General features: G+C 42.6%; 1 protein-coding gene across 2 annotated transcripts in view; it reads left to right on the forward strand.

Moving 5' to 3' along the window:
- The first annotated feature begins 3,267 nt into the window (after positions 1 to 3,267).
- The window catches only part of LOC147025929 (plakophilin-2-like), a 75,204-nt gene continuing 55,906 nt past the window's right edge, over positions 3,268 to 22,565 (forward strand). Inside the window, exons 1-4 of one of the 2 annotated variants that reach the window (XM_085880840.1) lie at positions 3,268 to 3,608; positions 11,795 to 11,931; positions 14,770 to 15,638; positions 18,956 to 19,079. In XM_085880840.1, the coding sequence (XP_085736966.1) occupies positions 3,410 to 3,608; positions 11,795 to 11,931; positions 14,770 to 15,638; positions 18,956 to 19,079 (1,329 nt within the window). In that variant the 5' untranslated portion in view covers positions 3,268 to 3,409. Of the gene's footprint in view, positions 3,609 to 11,794; positions 11,932 to 14,763; positions 15,639 to 18,955; positions 19,080 to 22,565 lie in introns of both variants that reach the window. The other variant, XM_085880839.1, reaches the window with a different exon arrangement.

Raw genomic sequence — 22,565 nt, forward strand, 5'->3', positions numbered from 1 at the left:
TCCGAGGGATGGGCTCGGATGAAGGTAATGTGCGAATTCCCCTGTAAGCGGGATGAGAATCACCTTCGCACATAGGCCTCCTTGTCCAACCTTGGTGCTCGAACAGTTTTACGCCTCAGCTCCCTGAACAGCTCAACTCTGCCATTCAGGCTGGCCCTGCCACTCTGGTCAATGGCATCCAATGTCCCTTGAGAGACAAAATTCTTCTTTGCCCTGTGGTGAGTTCCAAGACATCCACCGACAACATCAAGGACGGTGGTCTTGAAGGCACTCCACAACTCTTCAGGACCCCCCAAAGCACCCAGACCCCCCAAATGCCCACTCAGCCTGTTCACAAACTCTTTAGCTACTCTCTCATCCTTGAGCTTGCCAACATCCAGCCTAGGCTGGGATGGTACCATACTCCAGGATTTAAGGTGCAGCTTTTGAGTTGCTACAACAAGCCGGTGGTCAGTATTGAGGAACTGAGCACTCCGGTAGACCCTGCAGTTCTGGATCATCCTCCAGTGACCGTCAACGAGGACATGGTCAATCTCCTTTGCCACACCGCCAGCGTTGGAATACCAAGCCCAGCGATGAGCTTGTGGGTGCGGAAACCATGAACCAGCCACCCTAAGTGCATGACTTCTTGCAAAGTCAAGGAACTTAGTGCTATTCTGGTTCATAGTTCCTGACCCATGGGGACCAACACACGTTTCATAACCATCCATATCAATTTCAGTTGATGCATTGAAATCCCCCAAGACTAGAAGTGTATCTCGTCTGGGGCACTGATCAACCACAGACTCGAGCGTGGCGTAGAATGTGTCCTTCACGGTGAGGTCACTCGCCTCAGTCGGAGCATAGACAGAGACCAGGGAAATGGCACCGAAGGAGTGACGAATCCTTAATCTCATAATACGCTCATTGACCGGTGTTACCTCAATTATCATTGGGGTCAGCTTATTGGACACAGCTACAGCAACTCCTTGGGTATGGTAACCATCAAAGTGACCAGACCAATAGTAGGTGTAACCACCCACCATTATCTCACCGCAATCCGGTCTCCGAACCTCAGAGAGAGCTGCAATCCCGATGTCCAAACGCTTGAGCTCAGATGATAACAGAGACAGGTGATCATCCCCTCTTAGGGATAGGACATTCCAGCTACAATTAGGCTATGCGCGAAAATTGGTGAAAATTGAAGGCCCCCTAGCGACCAGGTGAGTGCATCAATACGAATGAAACTATGCAGGTTCATGGTAATCAATAAGTACTACAACTTTGCCTCAGGACATATTGACCGATTTCGCTTTGGTCAGGGGTCAAAGGTCAATTAGTGCAAAAATCGATAATATGTGAGAGCTGGAGGTGCCTTCGTGACAAATGCTACTCCTCCTCGGGTTATGGTCAGATGGTCATGAAAATTCACACTAATCGTGTGGAATACATTGTGCACAAACGATCAAGCCGGATTTTCGATTTAGATCTTTGTTCACCCACAGCACCCCCTCGAACTTTGGGAATTTCCGATTTCTAACCGCATTTTCGGTACTTTTCATTCAAATGGATACCGAGTAGTTATCAGTTTATGGAACTGGATGAGATTTGATATGCATAATCTTAAGGTGATTCCCTATCCTCCATATGACATCCATTTTGCTCTATATCTTGTAGTTTCCATGCTCGGCGACCCATCGCCGCCGACCGGCTTGTTTGTCTGTTTGTTTGTGTGCAGGATATCTCAAATAGTTTTGAATGGATCCAGATGAAATTTTGTGAGCAGGTTGGGTGTGTGACACGGACGAACTGATGAGATTTTGGTGAAGATCCGGATCCGGATCCAGATTCCAGAATTATTTATGTCATTCGTCACCATTGAGGGATGGGGCAAAAAACTATGTCTGGCATGATATCTCTTAAAGTTGTGGACGACTTGTGGCAAAACAAGGTGGACAAGTTGGTTAGGTAACAAGAACAAGCAGATTCGATTTTGGTTCAGATCCGGATTCAGATCCGACCTTTCAGTGGGGACAAAATGTACACTTGTTAAGCTTGGCGGAGATACATGCTCTACCGAGTTCCGTTCGGCTTCAAGCGTCACTCTATGTCATTCTACAATTCTTCATTATTCCTTGTTATTCTGGTCCTTCAGCTCACCTGGCCTTTCTTACGTGATACCGTGGTACAGAATAAACATCACGTCTCACATCTTTCAACATTGTTTTAAGCTATTGGCGTTATTATTTATTTTTCTAACTTCTAACTTCCTCCTCCCATACCCTCCCTGCCACTTCCATCGCACGGACGTACCCCCAGCTATATAAACTGTCAGTCATCACCCAGGGGCTGGATGGTGTTTTGCAGGCAGGGTGATCAGGCATCAATGGGAGTGCTGTCCCTCGGAGGGACGTTTCGCCAGGTATCCCATGTGCTCGCATTAGTTGGTGAACTTTAAAGATCCCACGGTGTCCTTCAGAATGAGTAGACGAACTATCACCGGCATCCTGAACAAATTACAAATTCCTTCCCGAACCTACAGGGGGCACTGCATCAGAGGCGCAGCTGTGCCCCCCAGTAAATGATGGTACCTGTATCTTCTGTATGCACTGCTGCATACGAAAGAAGATTATGATTATTTTGACATGTTCACCATCAATCTTATTTCGTACCAGTTTACTCTCCACGGTATCACCAAATGTTGGAGTTTTCAAAACAAACCAGGTGAGTCCACCCCAGGTGTGGCCTTTCACTTCAAGCTTGACTCGTAATGCTCCGAATGGGTTAATTCCCTCGATAATTACCGCAGACTTCATAGTAAGTAGAGTATGACGAAATGACGATCATTTCAATGGTGGATCGTTAAAAGCTCGGAGTATGCAGGAGGTATAAAGAAAACACGCACACACGCACACGCACACGCGCACGCACACGCGCACGCACACGCGCACACACGCGCACACACACACACACACACACACACACACACACACACACACACACACACACACACACACACACACATCCCAACAGTTTCCTTGTATTTTGGTGCGAACTCCACTTGAGAGGTCGTGTACAGGTGTGTACAGGTGTATTTGTGTACAAAATATAAATGTTCTCTTGTCCCGTTTTACATGTGATTATGAATCCCGTGTAGTTCACCTTCACCTGTGCAGTTTGAGCGGGGCGGGTTTCGCACCTCATCAAGGTCAACCGTGTCCACACCCTCAGGGAAAAGATCCGTCAACCCGGGGACAACGCCCTTACTAGTCACACCCCGTTCGTCGAGCCACTCCCTGCTTCGGCTCCGTCCACTCACCTCCTCCGCGACTCCTCACCTGCCCCATCTCCCCATCTCCCCACAGCTACTCGCACCGCGGCCGCCGCGTCCATCCCGCTCGCTCTCCCTCGTGTTTTCCGATCCACAAAGATGGGCGACAATTTCCTGCGGACGGTCACGCCGCCCCGGAGCGAACTGTCCACTTCGACGCTCGCCTTGCCGTCCGAGGTGGAGCTCGAGAGAAGCAGCGGACACCTACATCCGCGGGAGCAAAGCGATCGCGTCGCGCAGCAGGTGTCCATGTTACTGCGAGGCCGCGGGACGAACACCGTGGCCAGTCTTAAAAACAGTGAGAATTGCCTTCCTCGAACACCCCCCCCCCCCCCACTCCCCGTCCCGTTCCACCGTCTTATCGGCTTTGGTCGGAACATCTGGGTGTCCGTCTCCACCTGTGTGTGTCGTGTTACCTGTCGTTTCTTTGTTTGTGTATTTTTGCACATTTTCTGTTTTGTTTTTTAATTTCAGTTCGCGATTTCACTTTGTGGCTTTTTGTTTCATTCGTGTTCAGATTAAAGAGAAATGTTGGATTATTCGAGGGTTTGGGGGGCGACAGGACCATGTTTGGTCTTGTCACCTTTTGCTGTTACGAACTATGCAAAGACTGAGTCAAGAATTTTAAAGTTTGCCAAAGTACCGCGGTTAACTTTCACGACTCCTTTAATACCGTGGTTAACTTTCACTATCCCTTTAATACCGGTATAGTGGTTAACTTTCACTACCCCTTTAATACTGGTATAGCGGTTAACTTTCACGACTCCTTTAATACCGTGGTTAACTTTCACTATCCCTTTAATACCGGTATAGTGGTTAACTTTCACTACCCCTTTAATACCGATATAGTGGTTAACTTTCACTACCCCTTTAATACCGGTATAGCGGTTAACTTTCACTACTTCTTTAATACCGCGGTTAACTTTCACTACCCCTTTAATACCGTGGTTAACTTTCACTACCCCTTTAATACCGGTATAGTGGTTAACTTTCACTACTCCTTTAATACCGGTATAGTGGTTAACTTTCACTACCCCTTTAATACCTGTATAGTGGTTAACTTTCACTAACCCTTTAATACCGGTATAGTGGTTAACTTTCACTACTCCTTTAATACAGGTATAGTGGTTAACTTTCACTACCCCTTTAATACCGATATAGTGGTTAACTTTCACTACCCCTTTAATACCGGTATAGTGGTTAACTTTCACTACCCCTTTAATACCTGTATAGTGGTTAACTTTCACTACTCCTTTAATACCGGTATAGTGGTTAACTTTCACTACCCCTTTAATACCTGTATAGTGGTTAACTTTCACTACCCCTTTAATACCGATATAGTGGTTAACTTTCACTACCCCTTTAATACCAGTATAGCGGTTAACTTTCACTACTTCTTTAATACCGCGGTTAACTTTCACGACTCCTTTAATACCGTGGTTAACTTTCACTATCCCTTTAATACCGGTATAGTGGTTAACTTTCACTACCCCTTTAATACTGGTATAGTGGTTAACTTTCACTACCCCTTTAATACTGGTATAGCGGTTAACTTTCACTACTCCTTTAATACCGCAGTTAACTTTCACTACCCCTTTAATACCGGTATAGCGGTTAACTTTCACTACTCCTTTAATACTGCGGTTAACTTTCACTACCCCTTTAATACCGTGGTTAACTTTCACTACCCCTTTAATACCGGTATAGTGGTTAACTTTCACTACTCCTTTAATACCGGTATAGTGGTTAACTTTCACTACTCCTTTAATACCGGTATAGTGGTTAACTTTCACTACCCCTTTAATACCGGTATAGTGGTTAACTTTCACTACTCCTTTAATACCGGTATAGTGGTTAACTTTCACTACTCCTTTAATACCGGTATAGTGGTTAACTTTCACTACTCCTTTCATACCAGTATAGTGGTTAACTTTCACTACTCCTTTAATACCTGTATAGTGGTTAACTTTCACTACCCCTTTAATACCGGTTAACTTTCACTATACCTTTAATACCGGTATAGTGGTTAACTTTCACTACCCCTTTAATACCGGTATAGTGGTTAACTTTCACTACCCCTTTAATACTGGTATAGCGGTTAACTTTCACTACTCCTTTAATACCGCAGTTAACTTTCACTACCCCTTTAATACCGGTATAGCGGTTAACTTTCACTACCCCTTTAATACCGTGGTTAACTTTCACTACCCCTTTAATACCGGTATAGTGGTTAACTTTCACTACTCCTTTAATACCGGTATAGTGGTTAACTTTCACTACTCCTTTAATACCGGTATAGTGGTTAACTTTCACTACCCCTTTAATACCGGTATAGTGGTTAACTTTCACTACTCCTTTAATACCGGTATAGTGGTTAACTTTCACTACTCCTTTAATACCGGTATAGTGGTTAACTTTCACTACTCCTTTAATACCGGTATAGTGGTTAACTTTCACTACTCCTTTCATACCAGTATAGTGGTTAACTTTCACTACTCCTTTAATACCTGTATAGTGGTTAACTTTCACTACCCCTTTAATACCGGTTAACTTTCACTATACCTTTAATACCGGTATAGTGGTTAACTTTCACGACCCCTTTAATACTGGCACAGCAGTTAACTTTCACTATGCCTGTAATGCCGACATAGTGGTTTACTCTCACGACCCCTTTTATACCGGTACAACGGTTAATTCTCAGTACCTTTTTAATACCGGCACAGAGGTTAACTCTTAGTGTTCCTTTAATACTGGTACAGAGGTTAACTCTCAGTATTCCTTAAAAACTGGTACAGAGTACCTCTTTTATACTGGTACAGAGGTTCACTCTCAGTACCTCTTTAATACTGTTTCAGAAGTTAACTCTCAGTTCCCCTTTAATACTGGTACAGAGGTTCACTCTCACGACCCTGTTAACACTTGTACAGAGGTTAACTATCTATTGCTTTAATACTGGGACAGAGGTTAACTCTCAGTACCTCTTTTACACTGGTACAGAGGTTAACTCTCAGTACCTCTTTAATACTGTTACAGAAGTTAACTCTCAGTACCCCCTTTTAATACCGGTACAGAGGTTATCTCTCAGTCTCCTTTAATACTGGCACAGAGGTTCACTCTCACGACCCTGTTAACACTTGTACAGAGGTTAACGATCAGTGCCTCTTTTATACTGGTACAGAGGTTATCTCTCAGTACCCCTTTAATACTGGTACAGAGGTTATCTCTCAGTACCCCTTTAATACTGGTACAGAGGTTATCTCTCAGTACCCCTTTAATACTGGTACAGAGGTTATCTCACAGTACCACTTTAATACTGGTACAGAGGTTATCTCTCAGTACCCCTTTAATACTGGTACAGAGGTTATCTCTCAGTACCCCTTTAATACTGGTACAGAGGTTCACTCTCAGTACCCCTTTAATACTGGTACAGAGGTTCACTCTCAGTACCCCTTTAATACTGGAACAGAGGTTCACTCTCAGTACCCCTTTAATACTGGTACAGAGGTTATCTCTCAGTACCCCTTTAATACTGGTACAGAGGTTATCTCTCAGTACCCCTTTAATACTGGTACAGAGGTTATCTCTCAGTACCCCTTTAATACTGGTACAGAGGTTATCTCTCAGTACCCCTTTAATACTGGTACAGAGGTTCACTCTCAGTACCCCTTTAATACTGGTACAGAGGTTCACTCTCAGTACCCCTTTAATACTGGAACAGAGGTTCACTCTCAGTACCCCTTTAATACTGGTACAGAGGTTATCTCTCAGTACCCCTTTAATACTGGTACAGAGGTTATCTCTCAGTACCCCTTTAATACTGGTACAGAGGTTATCTCTCAGTACCCCTTTAATACTGGTACAGAGGTTATCTCTCAGTACCCCTTTAATACTGGTACAGAGGTTATCTCTCAGTACCCCTTCAATACTGGTACAGAGGTTATCTCTCAGTACCCCTTTAATACTGGTACAGAGGTTCACTCTCAGTACCCCTTTAATACTGGTACAGAGGTTCACTCTCAGTACCCCTTTAATACTGGTACAGAGGTTCACTCTCAGTACCCCTTTAATACTGGAACAGAGGTTCACTCTCAGTACCCCTTTAATACTGGTACAGAGGTTCACTCTCAGTACCCATTTAATACTGGTACAGAGGGTCACTCTCAGTACCCCTTTAATACTGGTACAGAGGTTCACTCTCACTACCCTGTTAACACTTGTACAGAGGTTAACTCTCAGTACCCCTTTAATGCTGGTACAGAGGTTATCTCTTGGTTCCCCTTTCATAGTGGTACAGAGGTTAACTATCAGCACCCCTTTAATACCGGTACAGAGGTTATCTCTCAGTACCCCTTTAATACTGGTACAGAGGTTATCTCTCAGTACCCCTTTAATACTGGTACAGAGGTTCACTCTCAGTACCCCTTTAATACTGGTACAGAGGTTCACTCTCAGTACCCCTTTAATACTGGAACAGAGGTTCACTCTCAGTACCCCTTTAATACTGGTACAGAGGTTATCTCTCAGTACCCCTTTAATACTGGTACAGAGGTTATCTCTCAGTACCCCTTTAATACTGGTACAGAGGTTATCTCTCAGTACCCCTTTAATACTGGTACAGAGGTTATCTCTCAGTACCCCTTTAATACTGGTACAGAGGTTCACTCTCAGTACCCCTTTAATACTGGTACAGAGGTTCACTCTCAGTACCCCTTTAATACTGGAACAGAGGTTCACTCTCAGTACCCCTTTAATACTGGTACAGAGGTTATCTCTCAGTACCCCTTTAATACTGGTACAGAGGTTATCTCTCAGTACCCCTTTAATACTGGTACAGAGGTTATCTCTCAGTACCCCTTTAATACTGGTACAGAGGTTATCTCTCAGTACCCCTTTAATACTGGTACAGAGGTTATCTCTCAGTACCCCTTCAATACTGGTACAGAGGTTATCTCTCAGTACCCCTTTAATACTGGTACAGAGGTTCACTCTCAGTACCCCTTTAATACTGGTACAGAGGTTCACTCTCAGTACCCCTTTAATACTGGTACAGAGGTTCACTCTCAGTACCCCTTTAATACTGGAACAGAGGTTCACTCTCAGTACCCCTTTAATACTGGTACAGAGGTTCACTCTCAGTACCCATTTAATACTGGTACAGAGGGTCACTCTCAGTACCCCTTTAATACTGGTACAGAGGTTCACTCTCACTACCCTGTTAACACTTGTACAGAGGTTAACTCTCAGTACCCCTTTAATGCTGGTACAGAGGTTATCTCTTGGTTCCCCTTTCATAGTGGTACAGAGGTTAACTATCAGCACCCCTTTAATACCGGTACAGAGGTTATCTCTCAGTACCCCTTTAATACTGGTACAGAGGTTATCTCTCAGTACCCCTTTAATACTGGTACAGAGGTTATCACTCAGTACCCCTTTAATACTGGTACAGAGGTTATCTCTCCGTACCCCTTTAATACTGGTACAGAGGTTATCTCTCAGTACCCCTTTAATACTGGTACAGAGGTTATCTCTCAGTACCCCTTTAATACTGGTACAGAGGTTATCTCTCAGTACCCCTTTAATACTGGTACAGAGGTTCACTCTCAGTACCCCTTTAATACTGGTACAGAGGTTCACTCTCAGTACCCCTTTAATACTGGAACAGAGGTTCACTCTCAGTACCCCTTTAATACTGGTACAGAGGTTCACTCTCAGTACCCATTTAATACTGGTACAGAGGGTCACTCTCAGTACCCCTTTAATACTGGTACAGAGGTTCACTCTCACCACCCTGTTAACACTTGTACAGAGGTTAACTCTCAGTACCCCTTTAATGCTGGTACAGAGGTTATCTCTCGGTGTCCCTTTCATACTGGTACAGAGGTTAACTATCAGTACCCCTTTAATACCGGTACAGAGGTTATCTCTCGGTTCACTTTTAATACTGGTACAGAGATTATCACTCAATTCCCCTTTAATACCGGCACAGAGGTTCTCAGTACCCTTTTAATACCGGTACAGAGGTTCTCAGTACCCTTTTAATACCGGTACAGAGGTTCTCAGTACCCTTTTAATACCGGTACAGAGGTTCTCAGTACCCTTTTAATACTGGTACAGAGGTTAACTCTCAGTACCCCTTTAATACTGGTAGAGGTTATCTCTCAGTACCCCATTTAATACTGGTACAGAGGTTCACTCTCACTACCCTGTTAACACTTGTACAGAGGTTCACTCTCACTACCCTGTTAACACTTGTACAGAGGTTAAATCTCAGTACCCCATTAATGCTGGTACAGAGGTTATCTCTCGGTTCCCCTTTAATACTGGTACAGAGGTTAACTATCAGCACCCCTTTAATACCGGTACAGAGGTTCTCGGTACTCTTAATACCGGTACAGAGGTTATTTATCAGTAACCTTTTATACTGGTACAGAGGTTAACTCTCAGTACCCCTTTTAATACTGGTACAGAGGTTATCTCTCAGTACCCCTTTAATACCGGTACAGAGGTTATCACTCAGTTCCCCTTTAATACTGGTACAGAGGTTACCTATCAGCACCCCTTTAATACTGGGACAGAGGTTCTCAGTACCCTTTTAATACTGGTACAGAGGTTAGCTCTCAGTACCCTTTTATACCGGTACAGAGGTTAACTATCAGTACCCCTTTTAATACCGGTACAGAGGTTAACTATCAGTACCCCTTTTAATACCGGTACAGAGGTTAACTATCAGTACCCCTTTTAATACCGGTACAGAGGTTCTTGGTACCCTTTAATACCGGTACAGAGGTTAACTATCAGTACCCCTTTTAATACCGGTACAGAGGTTCAGTACTCTTTTAATACCGGTACAGAGGTTAACTATCGGTACCCCTTTTAATACTGGTACAGAGGTTATCTCTCAGTTCCCCTTTAATACTGGTACAGAGGTTACCTATCAGCACCCCTTTAATACTGGGACAGAGGTTCTCAGTACCCTTTTAATACTGGTACAGAGGTTAACTCTCAGTACCCCTTTAATACCAGTACAGAGGTTCTCAGTACCCTCTTATACCGGTACAGAGGTTAACTATCAGCACCCCTTTTAATACCGGTACAGAGGTTAACTATCAGTACCCCTTTTAATACCGGTACAGAGGTTAACTATCAGTACCCCTTTTAATACCGGTACAGAGGTTCTTGGTACCCTTTTAATACCGGTACAGAGGTTAACTATCAGTACCCCTTTTAATACCGGTACAGAGGTTCTCAGTACCCTTTTAATACTGGTACAGAGGTTAACTATCGGTACCCCTTTTAATACCGGTACAGAGGTTCTCAGTACCCTTTTAATACCAGTACAGAGGTTAACTATCAGTTCCCCTTTTAAAACCGGTACAGAGGTTCTCAGTACCCTTTTAATACCGGTACAGAGGTTCTCAGTACCCTTTTAATACCAGTACAGAGGTTAACTATCAGTACCCCTTTTAAAACCGGTACAGAGGTTCTCAGTACCCTTTTAATACCGGTACAGAGGTTCTCAGTACCCTTTTAATACCAGTACAGAGGTTAACTATCAGTACCCCTTTAACACCAGTTCATTTCAGGCTGGCAGGCTGGCCGAGAGGTACATGCACTCGCCTTTGCGCTGTCGCCTGGATTGGAATCTTGATTGGGCTTATAAACTGTCACCGCACTATTTGTCGTGCAGGGCAAGGCATCAATTTGCGTGTCGTCCTTTGGACGGACGTTAAGCTGGGTGTCCTGCAGTCTGCCAGCACTGGGGATGGGGTTGTTGATGTTAAAATTTTTACGATGTACTTCACAAAGAGTCAGCCAGCTATCACTGGCACCTGGAACAAATGATGAATTCCTGCTCCAACTTGCAATGGGCTCTCCATCAGTGGCACAGCCATGTTGCCAGTAACGTTGCAAACCAGCAACCTCAAGCTACACACAATATGATGACCAGTTCACTTTATAATGCTTATTTGTTCCCATTCTAGCCACCGACATCTTTCTTGTGTTTACCGAGATAAGATAAAGGATTACGGTGTACCACTTTGTTCCAAAGAACTGATTTGTGTTTAAAGTACGTCTACAACATGGAAGTTTCACTCTTGATAAGTTTTGCTTGAAGCAGACCGACTGCTGGTTAAACGATTGAAGTATACAAATACAACCCTTTGCTGTGTGTCGTAAACAAAAGTATTTGGTCGATGGGAGTAGTACGTCAGTACCTTGGGAGTAACGGACTGGGATTTGGACACATGTGGGACTTGGATGTTGATGATACTACATGAGAGTTCAGGTTTTTTTCTTTTTTTACGTGGAATTAGGTTTACCCTTGGGGGAGGTTTGGAGTAAGACATTGAACTCATGTGTTACCTCATTTATAATCCCATTGATGGGTTGGAGCTTTGGACTTTAAACAATATAACTTCATGTGAGGTGGTGAAAGACCACAGACTAAATGCCATCATGATAGATCCCATGTGCCGTTTGCAGAGTCTCGAACAAATCGATTGCAGCGCACATCGAGCCAGCCCGAGAAGTTCTTCTCGATGCAGAACGGAGGAATGAGTAGTGCCAGCATGACCATGAACAGTTTCTCCACAAGGAGTCAGGGCTTCTATGATCAAAAGGTAAAGGGCACTTCGGGGACACACTGGACCTGGCCAGTGTCGACGCCGCGACCGCTGCTGTAATTCTCAGAATTTGCAAAAGCAGGGAAAATCTGCAGCACATACTACTGATCTACTCTGTTGTATTATTCATTATAAGACTACTCCAGGATGCATGCGTTCCTCCATTAGGCCTAAACTTGTAGTTAAACTCCTAAAATCCAGGTTCACTGTACCCATCATATCCATTGTTCCTTTTTTTTTTTTTCTCCCGTTTCTGGAACTGCCTTCCAGAGACCTTTCAATCACACGCTTCCCTCCAGGGCTTCAAGCAGGTGGTGCAACACCATCTCGTATCACCACTCACTACTATGTGTGATCATTACTTCCCCCATCAACCCGACATAACCGAACTCTCTTACCTGCAGGCTGCTGTGCTCTCGCTCCCTGTCTCTCTTACTCTGTCTCTCCCAGTTTTTTGCTCTCACTGTCTTTCCCAGTTGTTTTTTTTTTAATCTTGTTCATTCTTTCCCTTGTTTCATCCAACTGTTGCCTCGCTCTCAATTCGTTGACTTTATCTCCAGTCACCGTGCTCTTCCATGCGCTTGGATCTCGTCAAGGGCAAAAGTTGGTGGTAGGCAGTAACTTGCATGGACAGTTTTGGAGATGTTGAGAAAATCTAAATGACAAATCCTTTTGATATATCATCAAAAGCAACATTCTGATTTCCTTGGCTCTGTTCCCCTCAAAGGCCTGCCACACCCGACACACCCATATCACACCCATTACCTGTTGTGCGGCTTTCATGCACCTTCCCAAGCGAACTAGAAATGAGCTTTTGGATATTTGTGCAATTTTCCCCTGATATAGTGTTTCTTGGCGAAGTGTTCCTTTTGCTGTAAATAAGTTTTCTTTCCGCCATAAATCTTAAAACTTTGGAGAATCGATTAATTCGCGAAACAAAGTTTCATGAGAACACAGAACAGAATGAGAGAGAGAATGAGAGAGAGAAAGAGAGTGAGAGAGAGAAAGAGAGAGAGAGAGAGAGAGAACGAGAGAGAGAGAGAGAGAGAACGAGAGAGAGAGAGAACGAGCGAGAGAGAGAGAGAACGAGAGAGAGAGAGAGAACGAGAGAGAGAGAGAGAACGAGCGAGAGAGAGAGAGAGAACGAGCGAGAGAGAGAGAGAGAACGAGCGAGAGAGAGAGAGAGAACGAGCGAGAGAGAGAGAGAGAACGAGCGAGAGAGAGAGAGAGAGAGAGAGAGAGAGAGAGAGAACGAGAGAACGAGAGAACGAGAGAACGAGAGAACGAGAGAACGAGAGAACGAGAGAACGAGAGAACGAGAGAACGAGAGAACGAGAGAACGAGAGAACGAGAGAACGAGAGAACGAACACGTACCAACAGCAGGGTTGAAGGACAAAATAGAGGAAGACTTTGACAAACAATGGATGTGGGGAGCAATGAGGGGTAGAGGAGGATGCATGGACGGGGTGGACAAGATGGATACGGAAGCAAACTCTCAGGAAGGAATTCATTTTGGAGTGAAAACTTTTCTTTGTTTGTTTTTAATTTATTTTTTTGGAAGTGAGGAGGGAGATGGAATAGGATCACATTGAAGAGACAGAAAGAACAAAACTTTTGGAAAAAAAAGAAGCGCAATGAGAAACAATCTGAGTTGGTCTGATCTACCCCTTTAATATCCCCTTAATAATCTGACAATACTGTACAGCACAACAAGGTACGATTTAACATTACAAAAAAATTGGATGAAATCACAAACCGCAACACAGGGACGAAAATATAACAGAAAAACGCAATGGATCTGGTTCGGAAATCTTAGCTTTGATGAGGTGGAAGAAGCAGTTGCAGATTCGACCGACATGCGGAGCAATATACTGAAGCTGAAAATATTTGATTGGCGTAAAGCGAAAATAATTTAATTTCTTGGTGTTGCACGGACATCTTCGATGAGAGCGAAGGCTCAAGACCTTTGTGGAACTCTGGAATGAAAAATAACTTCTTCTTTTTTTTTTCCAAGCTGTCACACCATTCAGCGGAACAGCTTTTGGGGGTGAAAACGAGACTGCTGTGGAGCAAGCAATCAGCCGTTATGTTTTGATGATTTACATTTGCTGTCCAATGTGGACCTGGTGGTTTAGAGGACTTGTTTCACCACAGTATTGTGCTTTATTTTCATCTCGTCCATTTTTTTTTTTTTATTGTCTGATAAATCCCATTGAGTGTGGTTCATGTAAGTTATGCTGATGATGAAAAAAACATTGAATCGCTTGAATGTTGCGGTGGTCGGCCCTTGTTCGACTGAAATTCTAACCTCTCACCTCCATGCCGTGAATTCTTTCCAAAAATAATGGTAATAACCTACTGTGAGCGAATCTGCACCATGTTAGTGGCACAACATGGTCCATTATAGCGTGTATGAATTACCTATAACCACCTCACCTCAGATGCTCTATCCACACACATTGTCTCTGGGTGCTCCAAGAGGAGGAATTCCCATTGTGCTTTAATTATTACTATTATTTCTGAAAAGTTGAATTAAATGTTAATGACAGCTGTATCAAAGATGGAGTTTACGATAGAGTTCCTTGGTAATCTTTGGCACTAGTATGTTGTGCAGCTGCACTGTGAGCTTCAGGAAGAAAGTGGTGGCACTAAAAAAAAAAAAAAAACCTAATAATTTGCCACAATTTTGAAGTACAGTAATGTTTGTTTTGTTGTGATTTACAATTATTTCTTTACTCGTCATAAATTATCAGCATTTCCTTGCTCACAAGCACATACATGGAAGGAGTAAAAATAATTCAATCTTGTTACTTGTCTCCTTTCCCCAGCCACAGTTGTCACGACCCCGCACTGCCAATGACAGCTCGTATGCAGTCAACTATATGACCCATCGTCCAAACTCATCGATGTCTGCTTTCGATGGCTACACGAGTTCTTCTCGACGCGCGACAACTTCTAGGCCATTGTCTCGTCCGGGGAGCTCGTACGGCGATAGATCAACTTCGATAAACTATGGGCATGTCTTCACGGGGCCAGCCCAGCGTGTGGATGTGAACACCGCTGGGCACATGCCCCCTACAGTTGTGATGAGTCGTCTCGGCATGCCGCATGCCGAAGGTTCCAGTTCTGGATATCACAGTCAGGTATCTAACCTGCAAGGAAACACGCTGTCGCGGTTGACCACGCTTGCAGGGAACCGCTCGGCCCGCAGCATGCATGGGGAGTATGCCTTCAACACCACCGGTCGTGTAAACATGCGCCCACAAACCGCAGAGGTGTACCCTAATGCCAGGCAGCAGTGGTTCCAAACGATGATGCCAATGCATAACATGCAGTACGAGAGATCAAGGCAAGTGGGACACCTTTCTGACAGTGTCCAGACAAAATATGATGGAGTAGATTCTACGGTTCAGCAAGGACCACAGCTCCAGCAAATTCAACAACAACAACAACAACAACAACAACAACAACAACAACAGCAACATCAGCAACAGCAAAGTCAGGGTTTCGGTGGAAGTATGATGCAAGGTGGGGGTTCAAGCTCATCATACAGCATGACCAAGACCACAAAGTCAACGAAGCGCCAGGAGCCGATCACTCAATTGTCTGAATTTAACTCCATGGGACAGAATGCTCAAGAACAATTAATGTCGAAGTCCTCTCTACAACAGGTTGACATGGTTGCGAAATTGCCGGCCGACAGGTAGGAATTCCAACACATTTGTGTCTGTAATCGAGTTGGGCATCTATCCTGTAACCAAGCTGGGGGCCGTGATGCGATATTTGATCATGGCTAAATAGAGAAATTTCAAATTGGGAAGGGAGGAAGATAAAGGAGGGAGAGGAAAGAGGGTGGAGGAATGTGGGAGAAGTCGGGAGATAAGAAAAACAAGTTTGACGGGAATTTGGAGAAGGTAATGCAACATGTCCAGAGCAAACAGGCTTGGGGTGTTTAAAAATACCCATCCAATGTACAGGTATACAACAAGTATGTGGCTCTAATCACAATTTTAGTATCTTTAATGTGGTGTGAATTATATTGTGCTCTCTTAATTATCTCACCATGTCCCTGATGTCTTTCGTTTGATATTTGCATGAGCTCCTACAAGAAACTTGAACGGTATAAAAATTAAGTTGTACGCAATGGGACTTTTGGATACCAATACGTACAGGTGGTTTGGCGGTGATGAACGAGTTTTATAGAAGCCCAAGGGTGTTCGAATAATTTGATATGAATTTGTCATATTCCTTTTTAATGCTCTGTCAATGTAACAAACTGAGAATGTGGGAACCAACTCCCACATTCTCTTCAATCTCATTCTTCCCTCCAGGTCTTCAAGACAGTTGTTCCCCACCATCTGAAATCGTCCCCCATCTAAAACCGTGATCTTTTCTACACCCGTAAAACCACCCCCCCCACCCCTCCTAAAATTTTGCTTCTGGATCCATCTTGTTCTACCCCTTTGTGTTGTTCTCTACCCCCCATCATTACCAGAATCCTTTGTTTGGCCATCTCTGTCTATTTTCTCCCTCCACCCTGCTGTTCGCATTTCCCCCTTCTCATCCTGCTGTTCCTTATGTTATGATACGTCCCTGATCTGTTCTGTGTTCCAGCTCTTGCCTTTGATAGATATATATATATATATATATATATATATATATATATATATATATATATATATATATATATATATATATATATATATATGTATATATATATATATACATACATATATATATATATATATATATATATATATATTCTTCTTCTTCTTCTTTCGGCTGCTCCTGTTAGGGGTCGCCACAGCGGATCATCCATATGATCCGCATAGTGATTTGGCACATGTTTTACGCCGGATGCCCTTCCTGACGCAACCCTGGTCGCCTCTTACGACACAGGGATATGGTACACCTATTTTAACCGGGGTATACACCGGCCCAGTACACTGGTACTCATTTCGCCGACCTCGGAAGGATGACAGGCTGAGTCAACCCCCTGGTGTATTAATTCAGTGGCCCAACGGGGCTTGAACTCAGGACCTTTTGGATCCCAAGCCGCTGCCCTAACCACTGCGCCAACACCAGGCTTATATATATGCATATATATATGTATATATATATATATATATATGTATATGTATATATGTATATATATATATATATATATGTATATATATATATATATATATATATATATATATATATATATATATATATATATATATATATATATATATATATATATATATATATATATATATATATATATATATATCTATCTATCTATCTATCTCGATTGTTGCACTTATCTGAATGCCTTTGCAAGGATTTTCAGTCTTCAATGAGAAGAGACAGTGAATCGTGGATACCTTCATCATAATACCAGCGTCTATGTCTGTCTGTCTGTCTGTCTTTCTGTCCACCTCGTAGAATCGAAAACAGCTTGGCCGATCACCACTAAATTTTGCACAAAAGCTGGGGGTACACGGTGTCAGATCATAAGTCCAAATAACTCCCTTCCTCTGCCAACCCCCACCGTGAGGATGGAGAGACTTGCGATTTTTGCCTCTGCACATGACCCTGTGGGACAGAGGTGGTATTATTTGCCACCAACACAAAATTATTCCCGCCCCCCCCCCAAGTAATTCCGGGAGGGAGCGGGTGTTTCTAGTAACGCAAACGTGTGAAAGTGTCACCCTCCGGTTGTGCCGCTTTTCTCGACCTTGTACTATCGGCTTATGGGGTAACAGCTAACGCATGTTGCTGGAATTCATGCCGTTAGTATTCTCTGGATGTGCTGTGTGTGCAACAAATGCCACTGACGCACTATTCAACTTATTTGTAATCTTTTTAGGGCTTTTAATTATCCTTATTTATTAACAGAGTTACTTTTAGAGTAGTACCACATGTGCCAGTCATTAGAAGAATGTGGATGGAATCCAGCATTCCTTGTTTGATATCCAGGAGGCGGTGGCACGAGACTGTGTGTACCTCGTTGTACCATAAGATGGCTTTCGTTGCTTCTGTACGGGTTGTGTGAAAGGTGTTCCTTGCGATAGACGTCAACATTTTTTTTATTTCTTTGGAGGAAAGTGCCATAGTTACACAGTAAAGCTCATCGTGGTTGCAATTGGTACAGGTGTCGTGTTGACGGAAATGATACCTGAGGCATCTTACAGTGGCCTTATACTATATAACCATTGCCACGAAGTTGCTTCGCTGCTCAGGCAGTGACAGTGATGTCAGCCCTGATTGCAAGATGCCTGCTATAACTTGCTGTATTTACAAGAAGTTAAAAATTTGTAAAATGCAGGCAATGTTCACTTTGCACTTGGACATAGTTTCCTTTCTCTCCCTGAGATGATTTTTCCCTGGTTGCCTGTGGCTGATGAGTGATAGTATAAAATATTCTCAACATTCACCAACGTTGGTGCCCAAAACATTCCCCTTTCCTCTCTGTGCTCCTATCTCCCTGTCTCTTCTAACCTCTGTTCTCTTTGTTACCTTCCCACACACTTTCTCCTTTTGACACGCTCCCCCTCCCCAAAATACATACTTAGTAGAGAGGAGAGGACATTGGGACCATACTCTGTGCAGAGTGTTGGTGCTGCTTAAGCAGTCTCCTTGGCTATTGGGCACAATCCTGGACGGGTCGCCACTCTGTATACCAGCATGCTGGCACTCATTTTCCCAACCTCAGAAGGATGACAGGCTGACTTAACCCAACCTGGTATTATTTTAACAGCTGAGCGCGATTTGAACTCTGCACCCCAGGATCCAAAGGCCGCCACTCTAACCATTAAGCCAACACCAGGCTATATGCTTTGTAAAGATATGGCAACGAACCGGATTATTCACAAATAAAAGGACCTTGAACAGTTGCAAGTTGTACAAGTGTTTATATTTGTTGTTGTATGCTCCTTCGACACGAGGTACCTGTCAAAATGTTACTGCATACATAGTTCTGCCATGTTTGGTTATATATTTTTTTGTCAGTGCCTGATGTTTTCCTTCCTGCAGAAAGATGACCCTGGAGACGGCGGTCAGTTGGCTTCACTCATGTCACAATCAGCCAGAAGATTTAGCTGTTGCTGCTGGCTTCATCCAGAGTGCTTGTTTCCGTAACGACACCAACAAGGCCAAGGCATGTTTTGGACACCACTTCACTCTCTGTCTGTCTTTTTATTCAACTCAGTCTGCCCTTGCACTAGTTGTCCATTCTCTCTCTCATTGCCACGAGACAAAACTACACCCTGCTGTTCGCATTTCCCCTTCTCATCCTGCTGTTCCTTATGTTATGATACGTCCCTGATCTGTTCTGTGTTCCAGCTCTTGCCTTTGATTGATATATATATATATATATATATATATATATATATATATATATATATATATATATATATATATATATATATATATATATATATATATATATATATATATATATATATATATATATATATATATATATATATATATATATATATATATCTCTTTCTCTCTTTCTCTCTCTCTCTCTCTCTTTCTCTCTTTCTCTCTTTCTCTCTTCTCTCTCTTTCTCTCTTTCTCTCTTTCTCTCTTTCTCTCTTTCTCTCTTTCTCTCTTTCTCTCTTTCTCTCTTTCTCTCTTTCTCTCTTTCTCTCTTTCTCTCTTTCTCTCTTTCTCTCTTTCTCTCTTTCTCTCTTTCTCTCTTTCTCTCTTTCTCTCTTTCTCTCTTTCTCTCTTTCTCTCTTTCTCTCTTTCTCTTTCTCTCTTTCTCTCTTTCTCTCTTTCTCTCTTTCTCTCTTTCTCTCTTTCTCTCTTTCTCTCTTTCTCTCTTTCTCTCTTTCTCTCTTTCTCTCTTCCTCTCTTTCTCTTTTTCTCTCTTTCTCTCTTTCTCTCTTTCTCTCTTTCTCTCTTTCTCTCTTTCTCTCTTTCTCTCTTTCTCTCTTTCTCTCTTTCTCTCTTTCTCTCTTTCTCTCTTTCTCTTTCTCTCTTTCTCTCTTTCTGTCTTTCTCTCTTTCTCTCTTTCTCTCTTTCTCTCTTTCTCTCTTTCTCTCTTTCTGTCTTTCTCTCTTTCTCTCTTTCTCTCTTTCTCTCTTTCTCTTTCTCTCTTTCTCTCTTTCTGTCTTTCTCTCTTTCTCTCTTTCTCTCTTTCTCTCTTTCTCTCTTTCTCTCTTTCTCTCTTTCTCTTTTTCTCTCTTTCTCTCTTTCTCTCTTTCTCTCTTTCTCTCTTTCTCTCTTTCTCTCTTTCTCTCTTTCTCTCTTTCTCTCTTTCTCTCTTTCTCTCTTTCTCTCTTTCTCTCTTTCTCTCTTTCTCTCTTTCTCTCTTTCTCTCTTTCTCTCTTTCTCTCTTTCTCTCTTTCTCTCTTTCTCTTTCTCTCTTTCTCTCTTTCTCTCTTTCTCTCTTTCTCTCTTTCTCTCTTTCTCTCTTTCTCTCTTTCTCTCTTTCTCTCTTTCTCTCTTTCTCTCTTTCTCTCTTTCTCTCTTTCTCTCTTTCTCTCTTTCTCTCTTTCTCTCTTTCTCTCTTTCTCTCTTTCTCTCTTTCTCTCTTTCTCTCTTTCTCTCTTTCTCTCTTTCCCCTTGCCTGCACTGCTCAAATTAATTATCTTGTTTCAAGAAAGTCCATGAGAAAAATTACAATTCCCATTTTTTCAGATTACCTCCTGCACCATGGATAACGATGATGTGATAGCCATAGTGATTGAATGAGTGACTCGAAACAAGAAATTCTTGCCATACATTATGTTTCTTGTCATACCATTGTTTTCTCGTTTCAAGAAAATGTATTTCAAAAATAATTTTTCTGACCAAGAAAATTAATTTTGGCAGTGCGTACGTACGTACGTACGTGTACACACACACACACACACACACACACACACACACACACACACACACACACACACACACACACACACACACACACACACACACACACTTCCTTCTTAAGATGTCATCTTTCCCATTTTCACTTTTCCTTGTCAATCCATGTGATGCATTCAGCTTGTCACATTATGAACTCGCATTAAGTATGTTCTCCATTAAGTTTTGCTATTTTTGTGGCAAACCTGGGCACTCACGGCTGATGTATCAATCATGCTTCCACCTTTACTCTGACGCACTCCTCTTTCTACAACCATCCTGAGTTTTCATTGTTGACAATTACTGCATTAAAATTATAATTGAATTAAGAATTATTTTTTGCACTGGTTCTCAACCTTATTTTGAATCATGTCCGCCTGTGTAATTTGAAATCGGACCCCCTTCCACCAACCTTCCAAGGCCTTTGTGAGATGATCAATTTAAAAATGTACTTCTCACCTCTCCCAATGCCCCGCAAGACATAAAGGAGAAGGATCCTGTCTCTTAGCATTGCTTGAGCGGTTTTTCTTTTTCAGACATTTGTCAAATTGCCGAAATCACAAATGTAAGTCATTATTAAAAACCTCACTTTGCTATGTCAGTCATTGGTATATTTGAGTTTGTTTGGTGCATTTACAAAGGAGATAGACATCAGGCTCAGTATGTGAAAGGCAGAGGTATTGTTCTTTACTTTCAGTCGACACTCCATTTTTTTTTTTACAATGATGCGAGTCTGGAAATCTCAATTTTGTACAGGTAAGTGGAATTGATAGACGGGAGCACTTTCAGTATCATACGAGAAAGCTCTTTTGTAATTCTTGGCAAATTGAAAGCCAGGATTTTGAGAGAGAACTGGGGTTAAAATGTCATTTCAATCAGTGATCACATGTCTGCGTAATTATCAGGTCCTCCACCTTCCCTGGAGGGTTCATTGAACCCACACAATCGATGAATGGATCACAAACTCAAGAATGTTTGGCAAAGTATTTTTGGAAGTCACTGAAATTATTTATTAAGTTACTGAACTCGAGTCACTTATTCATTCACTATGGCTATCACATCATCGTTATCCATGGTGCAGGAGGTAATCTGAAAAAGTGGGAACCGTAACATCGAATCATATCTTCATTTGAGTTTGATACGAGTAGTTGGGGGACCCAAATGTCCAATTTCTGAATGAGAGCTGTTACCCTTTTCTTTTCAGTTGAGGATATTTGTCCTTCACTTGCGTTCACTCATTAGGTGAATTTGATGGTCGAATAAATACCAAATATCAACTGAGCATGTAGAACCATCCAAAGGCAGTCGGCGAGGTGGTTAACTGGATCAGCCTTTGCATCATCTAAGATTATAACCTCTTCACAATGCTTTCAAAGGTAGAAGAAGGATCATATGAAATAATAGCAACTTACTTTGTCGTGAATTGGAAGACACTGATGGTGAGATTACATTTTCTGTTGCAGAACTAATGAAAATATGTTTTAAGTGGTCGTGCTTTTGCAAAGTTTATTTTCTGCAAAGCTAACTTTGATTGGCTGCACATTCTTTAAAGAGCGTGTACATGTGCGTGCACGTGCCTTTCTTGGTGGATCCACTTCATGTGGGTGGATAGTTCCTGAACTTGGAGCAACAAAACTGATCATTCAGTTCGTTCATTTAACTCTGGGGGATAGTTTAGTTCCTGCAGGTTAGTACCTTTTAAGTTTGTTTGTTTGAGTTTGCTCTACATTGGGTTTTACTATCTTTGGGGAAAAAAATACCTTTAGATCACCACATGTATGTTCAA

The sequence above is a fragment of the Eptatretus burgeri genome, chromosome 5 (genome assembly GCF_056783735.1).
Source record: "Eptatretus burgeri isolate ZD-2024b chromosome 5, Ebu_testis_v1, whole genome shotgun sequence".
Taxonomy (NCBI): Eukaryota; Metazoa; Chordata; class Myxini; order Myxiniformes; family Myxinidae; genus Eptatretus; species Eptatretus burgeri.